The 19220-nt window shown below is 36.9% G+C and overlaps 1 protein-coding gene across 4 annotated transcripts in view; it reads left to right on the plus strand.

The window, feature by feature from the left end:
* Positions 1–19220, plus strand: part of MAP3K21 (mitogen-activated protein kinase kinase kinase 21) — a 42541-nt gene that overhangs the window by 13684 nt on the left and 9637 nt on the right. For all 4 annotated transcript variants that reach the window (XM_027896651.1, XM_027896652.1, XM_027896653.1 and 1 more), the window contains exons 2-6: positions 5948–6128; positions 11052–11200; positions 11935–12110; positions 16270–16510; positions 18333–18455. In XM_027896651.1, the coding sequence (XP_027752452.1) occupies positions 5948–6128; positions 11052–11200; positions 11935–12110; positions 16270–16510; positions 18333–18455 (870 nt within the window). The remainder of the gene's footprint in view (positions 1–5947; positions 6129–11051; positions 11201–11934; positions 12111–16269; positions 16511–18332; positions 18456–19220) is intronic.

Raw genomic sequence — 19220 nt, forward strand, 5'->3', positions numbered from 1 at the left:
GAAATAAAAAGGAGAGAAGCTGAGGCAAGAACATGAGCCTTTGATTTAAAATTATGCTTTAAACAAAGTACTTGCAATTTGAACGAATACTTCTAGTTCCTCTCTAGGCTTTCAGCTGAGTCCTAAAAGTACGGCGGGATAGTTCTGGATCTGTCTGAATTTGGCAGATGTGCAAATCCAGGAATCTTTGATTTGTCTAAATGTGCTCTGTTCTTATTTCTGGCCTATCTGTCCATATGCAGGCTCTCACTTCATTTTTTCTTTTCTCTGATAAAATTTCAACTTAAGCTTACCTGAAAAGAGAATGCAGCAGAGAAGGTAGCTCTTGTCGAACTTTGGCCAGACCTGGGCTGCCACTTAATGTGTATCCTGCCTTTTGCTCACCTTAAAGAAAGCTTTTACTGCCAGAGGGGAATTTGGAGATGGGAGTGATGTGAACGAAAAGGAACAGAGATTAGGAGCATTTGAGTGGGATTTTAACAGGACCTCTGCCTCCTTTTCAAGCCTAAATTCTGTGTTTTCTTGACTAAGAACAGCTTGTGTGGGAACAGTAGGGGTTTGACAAAGAGTTGTTGCTGGTTTTGTTGTAATTAGAGGAAGGCAGACTTGGGAAGTACTGGCTGGTTCCATTGCAGTCTTGGGCAACTGTGTGTTAGATTTTACTTTTTGAAAATGTGCAGAACATCTTATCTTCATACTGTTACACCATGAAATATTTGCATTGTGCCATAAGATTAGTAGAAAAATACTTAAGCTGGAACTATGATAATGCAGAAAGCAAGAAATATTAATAGCACTGCTATTTCAGGAACCATTAGGTTGGACGGGAGTATATGTTGGATCTTGCAACATTTTTGAGGACTAAACTATGCTTTACACTGAAGAGGAGGGCCAAAAAGGGTGTTGGGAGAAAAGAGACAATGAAAAAATTGAAATTGGATATGACTCCCTACCCTGGTAGTTACAGATCTAGAACTGAGTTTAATCACAAGCATGCCTGCAAAACAGATCAGCTGGGACACCTCGGAGAGTATTTTATTTGTAAGAGCATCAGTGATGTAAGTCTGCGTTCTGTTTTTAGGTATGGCTAACTTCTGTTCTCATAACTTCTCTCAACCTTTGTTTAGCCTAGCAAAAAGGACAAGCTCTTCTGATTTTATCTAAATAAAAGACATCACAGGGTCCTAACTATTCTGTTTCTGCGCCTGCTTCGGTTCCTGTTGTTGGACACGTATGTGCAGGTTTAGTCATTCAGTATTCCATATGAGATGTTTTGCTTTGTAAAGTTCTATTGATGCTTCCCTGTTCCTACTAGACAAAGCCTTCTCTCGTGCCATTTAGGACTGCATGAGCTACTTGCACAACTGCATGTAGCTGCTAGTTTTCCTTCTGTTAGCCAGAATAGCCAAGCTTTTCTTCTGCCTTCACCTGTGCTTTATCACTGTAGGTTTTATGACTGATCCCTTGCAACTTTGCGTGTTTTTTAGTATGATGGTTTGTTCTTTCTTGAGTGGGCACTATCTTCTGACTGTGCTATCAGTTCTTGAAATGCTCCTTGTATTTTTACTCTCTACACGTGAAACAAAACAGTTTCCTAGTAAACACCACTGATGGTTCATCTTTATCCTGATAATTTGTCTTCTAAGGTTTTCCTTTATAAACTACTGTGTGGAATGCATTGATTAACCCTTATTCTATCTGTATGATTGGACTTCCTAAAAGGTATTTACATCTGCTCAGGTCTACTACCTTATTGCTTTCTAAGAAAACATCTGGACAAAATGGGAGTAGTGTGATGTGAGCTGTTTATAATGTGACTCTGCCTTAATTTTTCTGGGTTTTTTTGTTGGTTTTTGTTTTTTTTTTCCCCTGTACCTTGATGTCCTTAATTAGTTTTTTCAAAATCTCTTGTGACATTTACATTAACGTCCATACTTGAGTGAATATATTTCAGTTGTTTTTAATATAGATATCTTTTACTTTTTTCTGCCGTAGAGTGGCATAACATTACAAATTTGTAAAAACATTTCATAGTAGATTTAGACTTTTTACAATGTTAGCCCTGCTTTTGAGTGGGAAGTTTAACATCTTGAGGTCTGTTTCAACCTGAGTTATTTCATAATTCTATGAGTTTCTTCCTTCAGTGCTCTAGGGTGAGTTGTACTTGGATTTCTAAGTTCTTTTTAGGTATGTTAGGCAGCTGATGAGTGTAAAGTTTTGTTCAACTGTATGGTTTAAGTAGCAGTCTCTTTGTTATTGTTTCTCTTAGAGTCCTCATGTATGCTTGCTGCACTGTCAGAAGTGTCTTGACTCTGCAGAGTCCTGCATTTAGGCCACAACAACCCCAGGCAGTGCTACAGGGAGGGGGAAGTGTGGCTGGAAAGCTGCCTGGTAAAGACCCCGGGGAGTGCTGGTTGAGAGCAGCTGAACATGAGCCAGCAGTGTGCCCGGGTGGCCAAGCAGGCCGACGGCATCGTGGCCTGCATCAGCAGTAGTGTGGCCAGCAGGACCAGGGAAGTGATTCTCCCCCTGTACTTGGCACTGGTGAGGCCGAGCATCGACTCCTGTGTCCAGTTCTGGGCCCCTCACTTCAAGAAGGACATTGAGGTGCTGGAGAGTGTTTAGAGAAGGGCAATGAAGTGAAGGGTCTGGAGCACAAGTCTTGTGAGGAGCCGTTAGGGAGCTGCGGCTGTTTAGCCTGGAAGAGTCTCTGGGGCGATCTTATCACTCTCTACAACTACCTGAAAGGAAGTTTTAGACAGGTAGGGGTTGGCCTCTTCCCTGAGGCAACAAATAACCAGACAAGGAAATGACCTCAAGTAGTGCCAGGGGAGATTTAGGTTGAACATCAGGAAGAATTTCTTTATGGAAAGGGTTGTCGAGCATTGGAAGGGGCAACCCAGGAGCATGGTTGGACTCAATGATCTTGGAGGTCTTTTCCAACCTTTATGATTTTATGATGTATCTACCACTTTTAATATCAGTTTACTTGTCATAGCATTTGTAGATTTTTATTTTTTTCTCTAACTGAAGGTTTTTATTTTTTTTTTGCTTTTATCTTCAACTTGTCAATTTGTATTTCAGGAGTTATTGAAAAAAAAACCATGCAATGACATCTTTCTTCCTCAGCTGTAAATGGGCATGCACTGTAATGCATGCACTGTCTATTATATTCAAGCAGTGCCTGGTCTATGGCATCCTAGCCCCTGCTCTATGACGTTAATAAATTTACTTTCTCGTTGATCTTGTTGCAGAAAGATCTCATAAAGTACATCTCACAAAGAGAGATGTACTGACTCAGAATTGAGTTGAAAATGGTGTTACAGATAGAAATCATATTCCCATAATTTCTTTATTTATGGCTGTAGTACATGCAATGTTTAGATACCAGTCCAAGGTGAAGTTTCACTTTAGTTTGATGCATAGTTTTTTCACATCAAACTTAGTCTCCTTCTCTTAGATTTTGAATAATTCAGAAATATAGTATCTCATTTTACTTATGTAAAAATAAATAAGGTTATGTAAATATCCTTATCCTATGTCCTTACTTACATGTAAATAAACAAGGACATAGGAATTTCCCACGTTTCTGCATTCCTAATCTAATCTAGGAGTTTGGTGGGTATTTTTTCAAATAGTCTTTGTACTTCTAAATATTTAGGGCTGGTTTGCCAGGAGTAAAGTGCTAATGTAAGGAGAAACTTTATTCTTTGTGGAAAATAAAAAGCCTGAAAAATGTTAAAGTACACCCAAAAGTGCTAAACTGGCTCTTGCCCAGCTTAACATTGCATGCATATGGGAGCCAGAAAAGACAACTTAAAGCCTTTGAAAAAGAAATAAGGGGGGGCTGAGTAAGCAGGGTAAACTGGAGACTGTAAAACGACTTCTCACAGGTTAGCATCCAGCAAGGGCTATGGAAGTGGAAGAAGGATGCTATAGCAAAGGTTGCTAGGCTACTGCAAGGTAAGCTCTTATGGAGTGCTACTCAGCTATGCTGAGCATTTTTACTGCCCAGCTGCTAAGTAATGTGTGTATAGTATTGTTTGCCTGGCTACCGGCCGGAAAGGGAAGTTTGAACTGCTAAGAAACGTTGTCCCTTTGTAGGATGAAACTTGGTCACATGCCAGTTATTACCTTTTGCAAGACTGACTGTTTTTGGTTTCGGTCACATTGACTGACAAGGAATGTCAGGAATTCCGCTGAACATGTTTGAAATGGAATAGCAAACAATAGGTCTTTGATTCAAGTATAAAAGTATAAAAACTATTGCATGAATTTAACTTGTTCTGGTGGTTCTCGTTGGTGAGCTCTTGGTTTGCCTGTACCATTTTGGCCTTCATTTCTTGTACTTCGTGTTAAGAAGCTTATTGAAAACGGAATGTGGGTTCTTTTTCTTTTATCTGGATTTGAGTGTGTTTTTTTTTTTAATACTTGTAAGAGTGTTAATAATCTCTGCCAGTAAAAATTATTTCAATTGCAAGTGCAAGGTCATCAGTTTTTCCTCTGTAAGGGAGGATAATTCTTCATCTGCTTTTTTGTTAATGGGTTCCCCGTACTGTGTTTTGCCATACATATAGGTAGAAAATACAGATGTTTATGATTCTTGTTACTTGTAATTTAATCTTTGGCCTTTGTGCCAAAGGAGATCATTTTAACAAAAAGTTAAAATTAACAGTTACTACCACAAGCGGTGACAAGACCTGCATATAGAATTAAAACTATGGTGTATTGAAGTGATTCATTTCCGTCTGTTGTCTCCCTGCTTGTGAGCTCTAACACAATAACCTAGTTCTCTTCTTTAAACACTGTTTCATGAAGAGGTACTACAGCTCTGCCAATTCTGCTGTGTTGTGAACAAGTCAGACAGTGAATATACACTGTAGGATGCAACAGCAAAAAAAGGATAATTTACTCTTTAACATTCGTGAAAGTGCAGTGTATATAACATAGCAGGGACTTGATCCAAGTCCAGTGTCCTGTTGTCAGCTAGGGACTCCCAAGGCAAACTGACTCTCCCAAATTGTTCTGATTTGTGGCCCAGGGATTTCTTGAACATAAACTAAATTTCTTGATCTAAATTTCCTGTATTAAGTTGACTTCTGTGAATTTGTGTAGATGCTTTGTAAAATAATAATATTCACATACTGTGCCAAGAATTCCAAAGTTCACTTACCTGTGTGTTGTGTGAATGACTGCCAAGTGTTTGATTCTTATCTGCTAATTTTACCCAATGGGCATCCATTTCTTGTATTGTGAAACTGTGAACAATTATTACCTATAATTTTCTTACGACATAGGTGCTGTATAGATTTTGTTCACAATTATTTCTTTTCATAGGAGAAGGCTTCTTGTCTATTAACCATTCCTTGTAGCTGTGGATATTGTTTTGAACACCCTGCTTGTGTCCTTTTCCATGCCTCTTGCAGTTCTGTTATATACTTTCTGAGATGAGTAGGAGCCAGGATTTGGTGCAGCATTAAGGATGAATATTTTATACAGTGACCTAATGTATCCTGCTTTTTTTAAGAATTCTTCACATTTGTTTTTTGTTTACTAGTGCTGCTATTTTTTCTTTATTTCAGAATCTTGTTGCAAAGTGAATACTTTTCTCACAGCCCGTCATCATTTGGGATATTAGGATTCTGGGCTTTCTTAAAGTTATGTGATTTACTTTACACCTCCCATAGATTTCTTATGCTAGTTTAATATATGTTCACACAGTTGCATAAAGAACTTATGACACTGTGGGTATTCTAAGCTATAAAAGCAAGAAATAGCTTAGAATTACCAAAAAAGTTTTTCATTCTTATAAAGATTGCAATAATATTTTCACAACATTTAAAGTATACAATTATCTGCGCTGTACAAATTGTATGTGAAATTAAAAACAGGAATGGGTATTTTTTTAATTGCCATTGCATTAATTTATGAACTCAATCTTTTGCAGTTTTGTTGCTAGAGAAGATGGAACATGATGACATTTGTAATAAAACTCTGAAGATTACAGACTTCGGTCTGGCTAGAGAGTGGCACAGAACAACCAAAATGAGTGCAGCAGGGACTTATGCATGGATGGCTCCAGAAGTTATCAAGTCTTCCATGTTTTCTAAAGGAAGTGATATTTGGAGGTAAGAAGTCTGTCTGCTGAAGACCCTGGAACTCTGTTGAGGTTTTTGAAAGAATTTTGATTTGTGGGTGTTTGGGTTTTTTTACGTGGTTTGCTAGGTTATTGTCTCAACATATGGCAAGTTTAGGTCCTCTAAGAAGCAAATGCATTTCTCAGTAACTAGTTCATTTTTTTCTATCTTTTATTATCTATTACTTACAAATTCGAGGAGGGAGAGAGAAAATAACAGAACTTTTTTTTTTTCCAAGGCAAGGTCTCGTTAAGGGAAGCGTTTAAAATACCTGTTGTTTGAGATACCCAAGTTTTTATCTGGCATCTTATTATAAATAACTGTATACTTTTGCCATATTAATGTATGGTTGATCTCATATTGGTAGGTTTACCTTATATCAGATGTCTGAAGACTCTGAATCTGCTTAAAGATTGGACCAACCAATTATTACCTTATATGTCTGATAAATAAAATTAAGCTGCAAACCAGAACTTTGCCAAATGTTGTCTTAAATTAGTGCTGTTTTTAGGAATCCAGAATGTATGTGATTGTGTGTAAAAAATTAAGCTTCTACATTTATAGAGATTTTGCTTCCAGTAGCTGGAATGAGGAGAGTGTATTCAGCACAAATTGTTTTAACTTGCTCTCTAATTTTAAAGGTGGGAAACGCCCTATGTTAAATTTGTGAATTTCTCGTTAAAGATGTTATTGTGGATAATATAAATAATATAGCTCTCACTGCTGTTGCTATTTTTGAGTGGTGTAGTGTGGGATACATGTACTGTAGAAAGGTAATTTAAACTTTGCTTTTAATTTAGTTGTGTTTTGTGAGTGCAGAAAAGCAGCGATTGCACAGTAGGCTCTACAAGCTGCTGAGCCTCACCTTGAAAAGTCTGTATTTCCTTTCTTTTTCTTATGTTTTCTCTGAAGGATCCAAGGTAGCTATTTGGGGAAGGAGAGAAGGACTTTAATCTGTTTTCTCATGCCACCTTATACATGTTCTGTGTCGTATTATTCATAAATAGGGTCCTATTTTGCTTAGATGCATGATTTTCTGCAGCATGAAGTAATACTTCTGGTATTTCAGGATGATTCTATATTTTCACTGCTGTTTTGTGACACTCATTTGTCTGGAACCAATCTTTTTTACATCAATCTGAGTTGATGCCCAGTTGGGAAACATTTTTTGCTTCATTCTTTTTTTTTTTTTTTTTCTCCTCCATTCTTTCTTACTTTTTTCTTTTTTCTTTTTTTTTTTTTCTTTTGCGGGGTGGAGGTTGGGTGTAGGCGTTTCCCTAATCAGCTGTATTCCGTGCTTAATTACAGGTCCTGTCCAGTCTTGTTGCTGTGATTTTAGGTATCTGAGGGGGTATGCTTTGGTGCAATTATTTTATATTCTGCTGCAACATTAGTTTACATTTTTGGAACCTACAGTATTTCTCTTCTTCGCCTTCTCTTCTGCACGCCTCTCTTGTAAAAATGTAAGTATTTAGTTCAATGATGGAAGTCTAACAGGAGAGGTTTTTAAGTAGAAAGGCTGTGTTTTACAGTATAGTTTAGTCTTTCTTAGCTTCTAAAGATTTTCTGCTTACTGCACCTTGATCTATTCTTTTGCTTATCTTTACTCTTTCTTTAAAAGAAAAGCAAATAAAGAATACCCTGATTATGGGAGTTGGTGTTTGTTTTAAAAAGCTTTCAGGTTACCATTTTAAGTATGGGTCTCTCTAAGGCGTCAGCACAGTATGTTTCAGGAGAAATTTAAACTTCAGTTACACATACCGAATTCTGAGACTCCAAATGATATCTGCAGACCTCTTATTAGAAAAAAAAGAAGAGCAGCTGAGGCAACTCACACTTGACACTTGTAACTCGTCTTCCAGAATTTGTCAGTGCTTGCAAATGTTGTGGGAATATTTTCATGCAGAGCCTTCCAAGCTGCATGTTTTAGGTGTCATCCTAGATAGCAGAACTAGTGCTTTCCAGGGCCCGCACACGTATCGTTTTGCTTTCCAAGCCAGAGTTTTAACTGCTGTGTTTATTATTCTTTGGCACATACTTCCAAATTCCCAAACAAGAATTCTACTTTTTTTTAGCCCTACCTTTCCATCAATCATCGTACATTTCTAAGTGGTGCATTGGTCTTAGTTTTGTGTATGGAGCCTGAAAGTGCAGATATGCCCACAGATTTCCAAGTGCTGATGGTGTGCTTCAGCAGTGGTCTTTACAGTTGTGCAAGCCCTTGGCAAAGCTGGGAAGCACTTACTGTACAGCAGAATTTGCAGCTGCTTTTGCCCAGCACATTTGTATAAATTAGAAGTGATTCATATAGCGGTGCTTACTGCTCTAGAAGATGGATTGTAGAGTAAAATAAACTTTGAGAACTTTACCTTCAGATTTTCAACTTTTGAAATATGTAAAACCAGCAAGTGCTCACTGACATGAGATAGAGTAAGGCTTAAATCACATTTGACTGCAGGAAGATAATGCTAGTAGTGAAAATATTTACCATATTTTTGAAAGTGTATTAGTTTTTGTGGTTTAAAAATGTGTATTTCAAGCTTATGCCGGTGGTTTTGACCTTTTGATGAAGTTGGAAAGGGACATGGCTCTTTAAAAAAAAAGCTGTTTCTTAGAAGCTCTGTGTACACAGGGCAATTGTATGTGAAATTTATTACACAAAGTAGCTACTTCTGTAGTTGAGAGTTAATAAGTAGTTGTGTTCTAGAGAAAGATAGATTAGTACTTCCCAAACACTCCAACGTGGCAAGACTACAATGTCGAGGCTTCCTCCTCACAGCTTTTCCCCCATAGTGCTGACTCTTGGTACTTGATATTAAGACTGCTTTCATTAAAAGGCTATTACTGTGTTGATCTGTTTAAAAATTTACTATCACCTTATTGGCACTGTTAAAAACTACCGAAGATTAAAGGCTTGAATTGTAAATACAACTAAAGCTAATAGTATGACACAACTTTTTATAAAAGGTGATTTCTTTTTAGTTTAATTTAATGTTCTGCTTACCTTCAGAATTCATGCTAAATTACATATAGAATAGTCTGAACAAGGGTATTCCTTGAATTTAGAATAGTCTGTGCTTGCTGAGAGATTTTTTTTGCTCTTTCTCTAAGCACAAAAATGAGCTCTAGTTCAGTATTCCTACATGAGGCATAAAATATTTATGTACTGCAGGAAGCACTGTATTCATTTTTGTCAGAATACCATTGCTTTAAAACAAACTGGAATTCATTATTTTTTTTATCCTTCTTTGAATACACAAGCAAGTGCAGAGATTAGACCAGGGAAATCAGGAGGAAATTATTAGAACCACAAGACTTTTTTATTCCTTTTTTTTTTATAGACAGGTACAGACTATTTTCCTCAGCTTTTGATTGAGTATTGGCACTGTGAATTCATTAGTTTTATAAGATTTTATGAGACACAAAAATTCTTAGACAAACAGACCATAGATAATAAAGCATTGCTGATATTTGTGCTGTTATTGTGTAGTTTCCCCGTTTATTGTTTATTAAAGTGATGTTGGAAGGTCTTGTATAATGCTGACTGACTTTCCTCATTACGCAGAGAGTGAGAGAAAAACTTAACAAGTGTGTGCTCTTCTCCCTGTCACATCTGCTCTACCTGAGGTGCTATTTCTAGTACTAAGGGGTACATAGCCCTTATTTCCTCAGTCCAGTATGTATTTTTCCTCATGTTGGAGAGTTCAGTCCGGTCCTGCAAAACTTGCAAGTGGTTTCTTTGCACATCTGGAGAGAAGGGTTTTCCCTTTGCCTGCTCACATAACTATTCAAAAGCAGCAATAGGTTGTCCTTTGTATTGTTATTCTACTCTTAGTGGTTCCCTGGCCAGAAGAGAGGAGGGGAAGTGAGGGGGAGGGGACAGACAAAAAACCAAATCCAGTGATAAAGTCCACTTTAGGCTTAGATTCTGAAAGGAGTAGTTCCTGCTTCCACAAAAAAGAGTGTGAAAGATAACCAGTTAAGAGGTGGTGGAATAGGAGCTGCAGAGCCACGGCAGCGAGCATGCTGTCCCGGCCCTTTGCAGGGGCTTGGATCATTTGAGTAAGCCAAGAGTTGGGCATATAGACCCAAAGAGATAAAAGCAACACTCAGCTCTTCTTTTAAAGTAGAGAGCATAGCAGAAATTCTTATGGTTATTGTTGCTGCTATAGGAATTCCTGTAATTCTTGATTTCTGTACCTGACACTGAGAAAAGATTTCTTCATACCACCACCTTTCACTGGAAACAATGTTGTTTTATTTGGGTTTTTTGTTTTTTGTTTTTTTTTTTTCTCTAGTATGGAGAAGTTAGTTGTGTGTGAAATAATTTCTCAGTCTTGTTGATCTTCAGTGGGAAGTGACAAGTTAGCTGGCCTTTATATACACACAAGGAGATTAGAAATAGAGACTTCCAAATAAAGCTGGGGGTTTTCTGTAGTTTTTATTGCTATTATTTATAAAAACAAAACAAACAAATGTGTATATCTAGGTAAATTGTTGCGACATGTTTGGAAAGGGGAATGACCTGAATGCTCTGCTGAGGATTTCTTTTTATTGTTTGTTTTGGTTGGTTGGTTGTTTTTTGGAGGGGACAAGGTTGCTTGTTTTCCTGTCATTCGGACTTCTGCTGTAAATCAGATTTATGTGATACTAGCGTTTCTATAGATGTGGCTTCAGGCTTATGCTTTGAATGGGAGTGAGAGCCAGTCTTAAAGTCACATCCAGTTTGGTTAATCACTATTAGTGGAAAGGTGCAAGATGAACAAAAGTAGAGATGACTCTTAAAGGCATTCGCTTTTGACTTGGAAATCCTCCTGAATTGCAGTACGTGGTTGGACAGATATTTGTTTGTTCTTGAGTAAACAGTGTGTCAGTTTTCAGAAAATAACTGTTAAAAAAAATTACCTTTTGTAGTTACGGAGTGTTGCTGTGGGAACTGCTTACAGGAGAAGTTCCTTACCGTGGCATCGATGGCCTTGCTGTGGCTTATGGAGTTGCTGTCAATAAACTTACTCTGCCCATTCCATCCACCTGCCCTGAACCATTTGCAAAACTAATGAAAGGTATCTATACCATTTCTTCCTATGTATTTAAATAGCAACATTTTGGGGGGATGTATTCTTTTGCATGGGGTTGCAAAATAAATACTTAATTTGATAATGTGTTGTGTACCGCGTATTTTGATGGGGTTTTTTACACAGCAATCTGGTGTTACAGTCAGGTGTGTTTCTGAGGAAGTAGTACAGTTATTACTGTGTTGCATATAAGTTCTTCAGTACTGACAGAGTGCAGTTTTTACTCTGATTTTTACAGGTTTCCTTTTACACTGAAATTAATTTTCGCAAATTACAGTGCAGACTACAGATTAATACAAGACCAAGATTAAAATCCCAAGAGGAGGAATTGCAAATGCCATTTTTCCTAATTGTTACTACTTCAGCATCAAAACTGTTTTGGAAATCCTTTAGAGAGAAATAAACATTGCTTGTTAATGGCTATTTCCATGTGTTTAATGAATTTCTTTACCTTTTATATGTATTCCTTCTGTGCAATACTGCTAGATTTGATATTTCAGATGCTAGAAATGAAAAAAAAAATACAATTAATACGAAACCAATCTTCTGAATACAAGTAGTAGATGTCACCTCTGTAAATTGAAAAGAAACTAGGGAAGCCTTGCAGGTAAAAGGAACACATTAGACCATGAAATGCAGCAGGAAGTAACTTGAAGTTCACGTCGTTCTTCAAAAAGTTCTCTGTACTTTATAAAAACTGACAGGATTTTGATAAATTCTAGAATGCTGGGAGCAGGACCCTCATATCCGACCATCGTTTGCCTTAATTCTTGAACAGCTTACTGCCATTGAAGGGGCAGTTATGACTGAAATGCCTCAAGAGTCTTTCCATTCCATGCAAGATGACTGGAAGTTGGAAATTCAGCAGATATTTAATGAATTGAGGACCAAGGAAAAAGTAAGTTGATTTTTGCAATTGCATTGGCAGTGAAGGAAGGGTACATGTGTATGTCTGTTTGTGTGATAACAGCTGTTTTGGACTTTCTTTGGGCTTATCAGTGTACTCATACAAGCATACAGGCAGTTGAGAAAGAATCATATCCACACCTGTCTCCCCAAAGAAAACAGATTGTAGAATTCTAGGCTCTTTTTTAAAAAGTGTTTTTTCTTGTGTGTTTGAATGTATCACTTCAGTTGCATTTATCACTTAGCTAATCTTTATAACCACTGCAAATTTTCAGCTGCTGTCGAATATTCTCTTCAGCTGTGGGAATGAAAAGCCTTTCATCCTCTTATATGGCTGTATCCTGTGGCTTCTTTTCCAAAAATGGAATAGTGCTTTTATGTCTCTTCTTCCTGAACAGAGTGGTAATATGGATGTCTTTGAGTATTGCAGTTTGGGACACATTCTTGCCAGATATTAAAAAGGTCAAACTCATATTCATGAATCAGCAAATTGAGCTTCTATTGTTTATCATTCGGATTTCTGTCATTGATGTTCTTTCCATACTCTCATATCATGATGTTTGTGCTGAATGAGTACTCACTGTCAATTTTCTTTGCCCTCTCTTTTAGTTACTTTAATGTGGTTTTAATCACCCTAAGTTTTATATTTTCCTTTAGACAACTTGATAAAGGTAACAGTTGAAATAGGCCAGGTGTCCTCTCGAGTCCCTGTTAGAAATGCTTCTAGTAGAAATAGAATCCTTCTTTGCAGTATAGTTATTGCCCAGTATATATTTGCTGTTATTTTTCATGTAGTGGTAATAAATAAGGAAGACAATAATTGAGATGCAATGGCTTGTGAAGAAATCTTTATTAAAAATGTAGCTGCTTACCTTTGACAAAAGCAGGAACTGAACTCTCATCTTGTGAATCACTCTTTGTACCCTTTGTCCTTCTCATCAAGTGTCACAAATGGCTGTTTGTGGACTATTGGCTAGTAATGGGTCTGACATTACTTATCTACTGCAATATCAGCATATGTGGTATTAGAATTTATTGATCACCCTTAAGATTGCAGTATCGTCAGTAATAATTTTACATACTTCCTGTCTACTGTTTCCTCCACCCTCTGCATTTCCCTCTCCCATTCCAGTTCACAGAACTGGGTTGGTGTTGTCTCTGTAGTGTCTGTCCTGTGTGCACTGGGCATACAGTGTGCTAGAGCTGGGCTATATGCCTCAGTAGCTGTCAGATCTCTTCCTTTGCAGATGAGTTACAGTCCCTCTACAGAGAGTAGAGGCTTCCTTTTTTACTTGCTGTGGGGTCACCAGCTACTGTGTTCACTTGCCACAGCCTGCCACAGAGCATAACTACCTTTTCCACCCCTCTAGCTACAGCTCAGTCAACCATTTTCCTCTTTTTACTCTGGGAGGAATTGTAACAGGCATTCGGGTTTTCTGTTTCCTTTTTATTTTTCTGGAGGCATTAGTCCAGTATGAGATTTCCTATCAAAGGAAAATGTGACTAAATCAAGTTTAGGGTTAAATAAGCTGGTGAAAAGATTTGAGAGGAGAGTCATATTTTGGTGTAGAAGTGAGTTAAGCTTAATTAGGGAGGGGAAAAGATAAAATGAAATTTACTTCTTATATGCGAAAGTAAGTGCATCTCCAGAGGCATCTATCCTAATTAGGTAAACTTGTTTAAGAATGAAAGCACGTAACTTTGGCTTACACAAGGTTTTTATGCGTGAGGGCTTATTTAATTTGGCACAACATCAATTTTGCTGTCAGCTACTAGGGAAAAACTAATGTCTATCAAATATTTATATAATAATAATAAAGCAAACAAAAAACCTCTGCATGGAGTTCCATTCCTCCTGCAAAAGAGGAACTTCTGTAGCTGGAGGAATTTCCTCAAGGGCTTGCTGCAAATGGGTGATGGTAACTCCCACTCCAGGAGAAGATCACAATCTTCTTTTGACAAACATTCTTGAGCAACTTAGATATAGAATTCTTTCCTAGCTTCCTTACAATGGGTGTTTTAATTGTAGAGCGGTGTGGAAACATTGCATAACTAATTGCAGTAAGTGTGTTTTTAATTAGTTTATTTTGAAAAGAGTAAATACTTAATCTCTCAGTGAGGAAGCATTGTTTCTAGACTGTCTACTGTTTCAGTTCAGGCTCTCAGTTTTTGCCTAGTTACTGAGCTTTATGGCACCTGGATTTGAGGACAGTGAAAGATGGAAAATCAACAGTGTCTCCTAATGCACCTTTATTACTGTACTAATAAAGTAATAAAAATCTTCTCTATTTCAAGTCTAAAGTACCTTTATTCTAAATTTGATTTCATTTAGCTCCTGCTTTCAACCCTTGTTTTAGGTTGTCCTGTTTTGACTGGACAGGAGGAGGAGGAAAGTGAAGATTTGCATCAGTCTCTAAATTAAGTTTTAAATATCTTTAGAAAAAAACAAGCAAACAGAAAAAAAACAACTCAAAGCCTTACTTGCTGGCATGAAGACAGGTTCCCTTGAATTTCCAAGAGGCAGAATTGCCTGTAGCAAAACAGTCTATGTTAAGTGGGTCAGTTAATTTTTTTATTTCCAAGTATTATGTTGAAACAAGCTCACGCAAAATTAGTAAACCATGAGAAATTTGTCAGTCATGTCAATTAAATTTTAAACCCCTCATAAGCAGTGTATTTATGCTATAGTTGTAAATAAAAAAACAGCACTTCTCACTGAACCAGTTTGCTTCAGTGCTAACTTGTCTTTTGACATTGATAGTCTTTTTGGCAAGAACATTTGAACATCCCCTTATGTGAAAACACTGAAGTAGTATATCAGGAATTAATTTATTCAAGACAAAGTAGGAGTTAGAAAGGGAAAATAGTTTGGGTTTTTGCTTTCACTGTATGCAATAAGGAGTTTTCCTGGCATGTGACATTGCTGGACACCAGGTAGCAGAGGCAGGCGGTCTACTCTGAAATAAAAACAAAACAAAGGCAAACAAACAAAAAACCCAAGCAACCCTAGAGTTATAGACTTGTACAGTTAATTGTACATTAATTCAACTTAAATAAGATTCTTAGATATCCCGAACTTTTAGCATAGCTGTATTTCAAATGATGGTTTTCTATTTTGAATTGAATTTCAGTTTCAATACAGGTAGAATTTACACAACCATATGGAAAATTTATGTAGTGAGAAACATAGAGTATGAGTCGCATTTAGTTCTTCTTTTCCAGTACTTTCACTACAGTATTATTAGCAATACTGAGTACAAGACTTCTGGGTAAATCTGCTTCTTGCCCCATACTGTGAAGGAAGGTCTAAAATTAGGAAGATCTTAAATTTCAAAAGTATTTTGACAGATTTTCGAAACTGAAGATTTAGATAATTTTAAGATGGTAAGTTTACAGCTGTTTGGCTTTGGGTGTTCATTTAACCTGAAAAATTAACCAGCTTCCTTACTAAAGCATTTCTTTTTCCAAAGTAAATAAAAAAAGAAGAATAAAAAGAGAAGAACAACTATATTGAGAGTGATGGTTGGGGAGTCTGTGTTGCAATTCAGTGGTTAGTAGCTGTTTGATGTCACAGATACCTTCTAGATTTTAATTAAGAAACAGCTGTCTTCTGTCTTATGACTTAGTTTATCCTATTACACTAATCCTCATTCGGTGTAATACTGATTGCTGTTCTAGATAGAAAAGTGCTACTTAATACATGGCTGAAAAACAGGAAAGGTTAGAGAATTTAAGATAAAGGCAATAATTTGTGTGTTTGTCAGGTCATTGGCTTTATGTTAATGCATAGGAGCTATCTAGGAGCAGCCCTTATGCTGTGCAGTAGTTTCTGGTGGGAAGTACTTGGAGAACATTTTCTGCTAGGCTGTAAGCTGATAATCTTTGATTGCATGTGCTGTCCCCATTACCACTGCTTACCTGCCTTAAGTAAAGTGACTCAACAGGAAATCTGTATAATGTTTATTGATTTTGAATACAGAATCTTGGCTTATTCAAAGTGGAGGACTATCAGAAGGTTATGTGTGCATGTTACATGTGTATAGTGCATCATGAAAATAAAACAGGAAATATGACCTACTATGCACTTTATATATTTTTTAATATTCCCTCCATATTATTACTTAGTTTCACTTTGTGGATCTTATCTTCAGGAGCTTCGATCACGAGAAGAGGAGTTGACAAGAGCAGCTCTTCAGCAAAAATCTCAAGAAGAATTACTGAAGCGCCGTGAGCAACAGTTAGCAGAACGAGAGATCGATGTACTGGAGCGTGAGCTGAATATCATGATATTCCAGCTAAATCAAGAGAAACCAAATGTAAAGAAGAGGAAGGGGAAGTTTAAAAGAAGCCGGTTAAAACTTAAAGATGGACACAGAATTAGTTTACCTTCAGGTTTGCCATTTTTTCTTTAAGTTCACAACACGTGTAATAATTAAATATGCAGGCTTCAGTTCCGTGCTTCATGTTTTCAGTGCTGGCTACTATTTTAATTCGTTGCCAGGTCCTTCTACCGTAAATAGATAAAAGGATTTGGTAAGAATTGCACAGCTCCGTCCCCCCAAGGAAGCAACTCTCACATAGCGTATTCTCGTGGAGTAGTCTTCATCTTAAGTGGAAGAAGCTTTCACCTCATTCAGCTAATAGTCCATGGTATCCGGAGAGAAAGGTTACTAGCATGAGAGTGACATGATTTAAGACTGTTTCAGGGTTTTGATTTTTGTTATCATTGTGCCTGTGCAGACAGACAAGGACCTCTTTAATATACGCCAGAACTTTCTAACAAGATCAAATGTTAGTGCTGTTTGCCCTAATTTGCAAATACCGAGCAGAAAAACAGTATTTTGTAAAGGCTGGAGGTACAGGTGCAGTAGTTTCAAATTGCATGCTTATTGCAGTCACAAATACGACACGGCAGTTACAATCTTCAGTGCCTCATTTCTTGCAAAAAACCGCTCTGATAGCAGCAGAAAATTATTTCAGAATACAAGTATGGTGAAATTTAAATGTTAGAGCATTTCATTCCACCCATGAATGCATTACAATGTCCCCTTTGCAAAGGAGACATGTTTGTAGCAAGTTAGGTCCTTTTAGTTTTGTTCTTTTAATTCTTTTAGTTTAGTGGTGCTGGTTTAACATTACTACCAAACAGCACTACGTGAATTCAAGGTTTCACCAATGATTGGAAGGCCTTCATTAGTGGTACCAGCATCCTGGTGTTGAAGGGCTTCCATTCAGGGGCTCCCAGCTCAAGTCTATCAGTTTATTACAAATGCAGTGATAATTTTATGCTATGCTAACACACATCTCACCAAATCATAGCTGTCTGGTAGCTGGAAAGAGACAAAGAGGGCAGTAAGTACATTTAGAGCACTATTTCAGCACAAGTGAAATAAATTTATTTTTCCTTACTTTAAAAATAAGAGCAAAAAGATAAAAATCACCCTGTAGTCTCAGAGACAAACATATTAAATTGGTTTATGCTGGATCACAAGCTTAAACTATATACTTGGTCCTTTGTTTCGAGTTCTGCTTGTATTTAACTTCAAAAATTAATTAAATGAACAGTTTCATTCAGAATACCACTTAGCTACTTGTTATCAAGAACATTCAGATGAATTTATTCCTAAAACATTTCTATTGTAAGAACAGCATACACTATAACTGCACTGATGATGGGGATTGGAGAAGGGCATATTGTCAAATTTCATTTCAGAATTTTTTTTTCTACTCATCAGTATTTGTTGGTTGGGTTTTTTTACTACTTTGCTATAAATAGTTTGCTGTCATTTTTCTGACAGGTAGATAGATTGAATTTCTTTGTTAAGGCTTTTTTTAATGGTATATATGAATTACCTGTTAAAAAATAAGGCAAATCTGATTGCCCTGAATATTGATTGATTTGAGATGAAATACTGAGATTTTTCTTTACCCCTGTGAATAACAGCTTGAGGTGTAGATGTGTCTCAGATTGGGTCCCCTTGGACCTACTTGCTTTTGTTGATGTTATTGCAAACCTGTCACATAAAGGTGTGTAATCCTGCCTGTTTGACTAAATATCTAAATTGTTACAATAAGAGAGTTTTTCAGTGATTTTAATATGAATATCTCTTATACGGTCAAGTCAACTTTATTACTTTAGGAAGTACAGCAGCATATTCTTCTGAAGAGTTTTTTCTTCAGAACATTAAAACTGATTTGGTTTACTGTCTTACAGATTTCCAGCACAAAATAACAGTGCAGGCATCCCCCAATCTGGATAAGAGGAGGAGTTTAAACAGTAACAGCTCTAGTCCATCAAGTAGCCCCACAATAATTCCTCGTCTTCGAGCTATACAATGTAAGTCTCCACTCATTTGATCCAATAGAGAATGTTCCATATACTTACTGAAATGCTGGCAGTAGTATCAGATTCCAGGCAGACTTCTGTGTGATTTCCACATCCCTTAATTTGTTCTAACAATTGTAACTTCTTTGAAAGGAGGGATGATCTTGCTAAACTGCTAAATGATTTTCAGTAATTCAAAACGGTTGTGAATATTTTAAATCATATCTTTACTTAATTACTTCAGGAACCAATTTGTAAACTGACTGGGATAAAATAATGACAAATCAAAATTTATGACAAAAGGCAAAGCATCATATTTAGAACTCAAATAGGATGGGAAAGAAGGTTTTATTAGGTATTGGAGTTGATAAAGGAAAAGAAAGGTTCATAGAGTAAAGGAATAACCAAACTTCATGTTGAAAGAGAAGCAAACTTTAAGCAGGTACAAAGCCAGAAGAAATCTTGCTTTAGGTTTTTTGAAAACAAGAAAAAGAAACAAAAATAAAATTGTGGGTACATTTATAGGTCTACCTTGTTATATATACTGATGACAAAAGGGAAGGTATGTTCATGCTCTCGTACCCAGAGTATGGAAGAAAACTGATCATCTTTTTACAGTGAAGCATGTATTTATATTTGGGAATGACAGAGGTAGAGAACAGAATACAGTTCCTACAGGATTCACTGCTTGCATTTATGCTGTCTGATCCCTTGTGCAAAGTAGATTGTCTAATTATCTGTATTCAGCAAGGAATGCCTTAAGCTTCCCTCTCTTTA

This window comes from Empidonax traillii, unplaced genomic scaffold (assembly GCF_003031625.1).
Source record: "Empidonax traillii isolate 1590-97213 ecotype Southwest subspecies unplaced genomic scaffold, ASM303162v1 scaffold507:size695108, whole genome shotgun sequence".
Classification (NCBI taxonomy): Eukaryota; Metazoa; Chordata; class Aves; order Passeriformes; family Tyrannidae; genus Empidonax; species Empidonax traillii.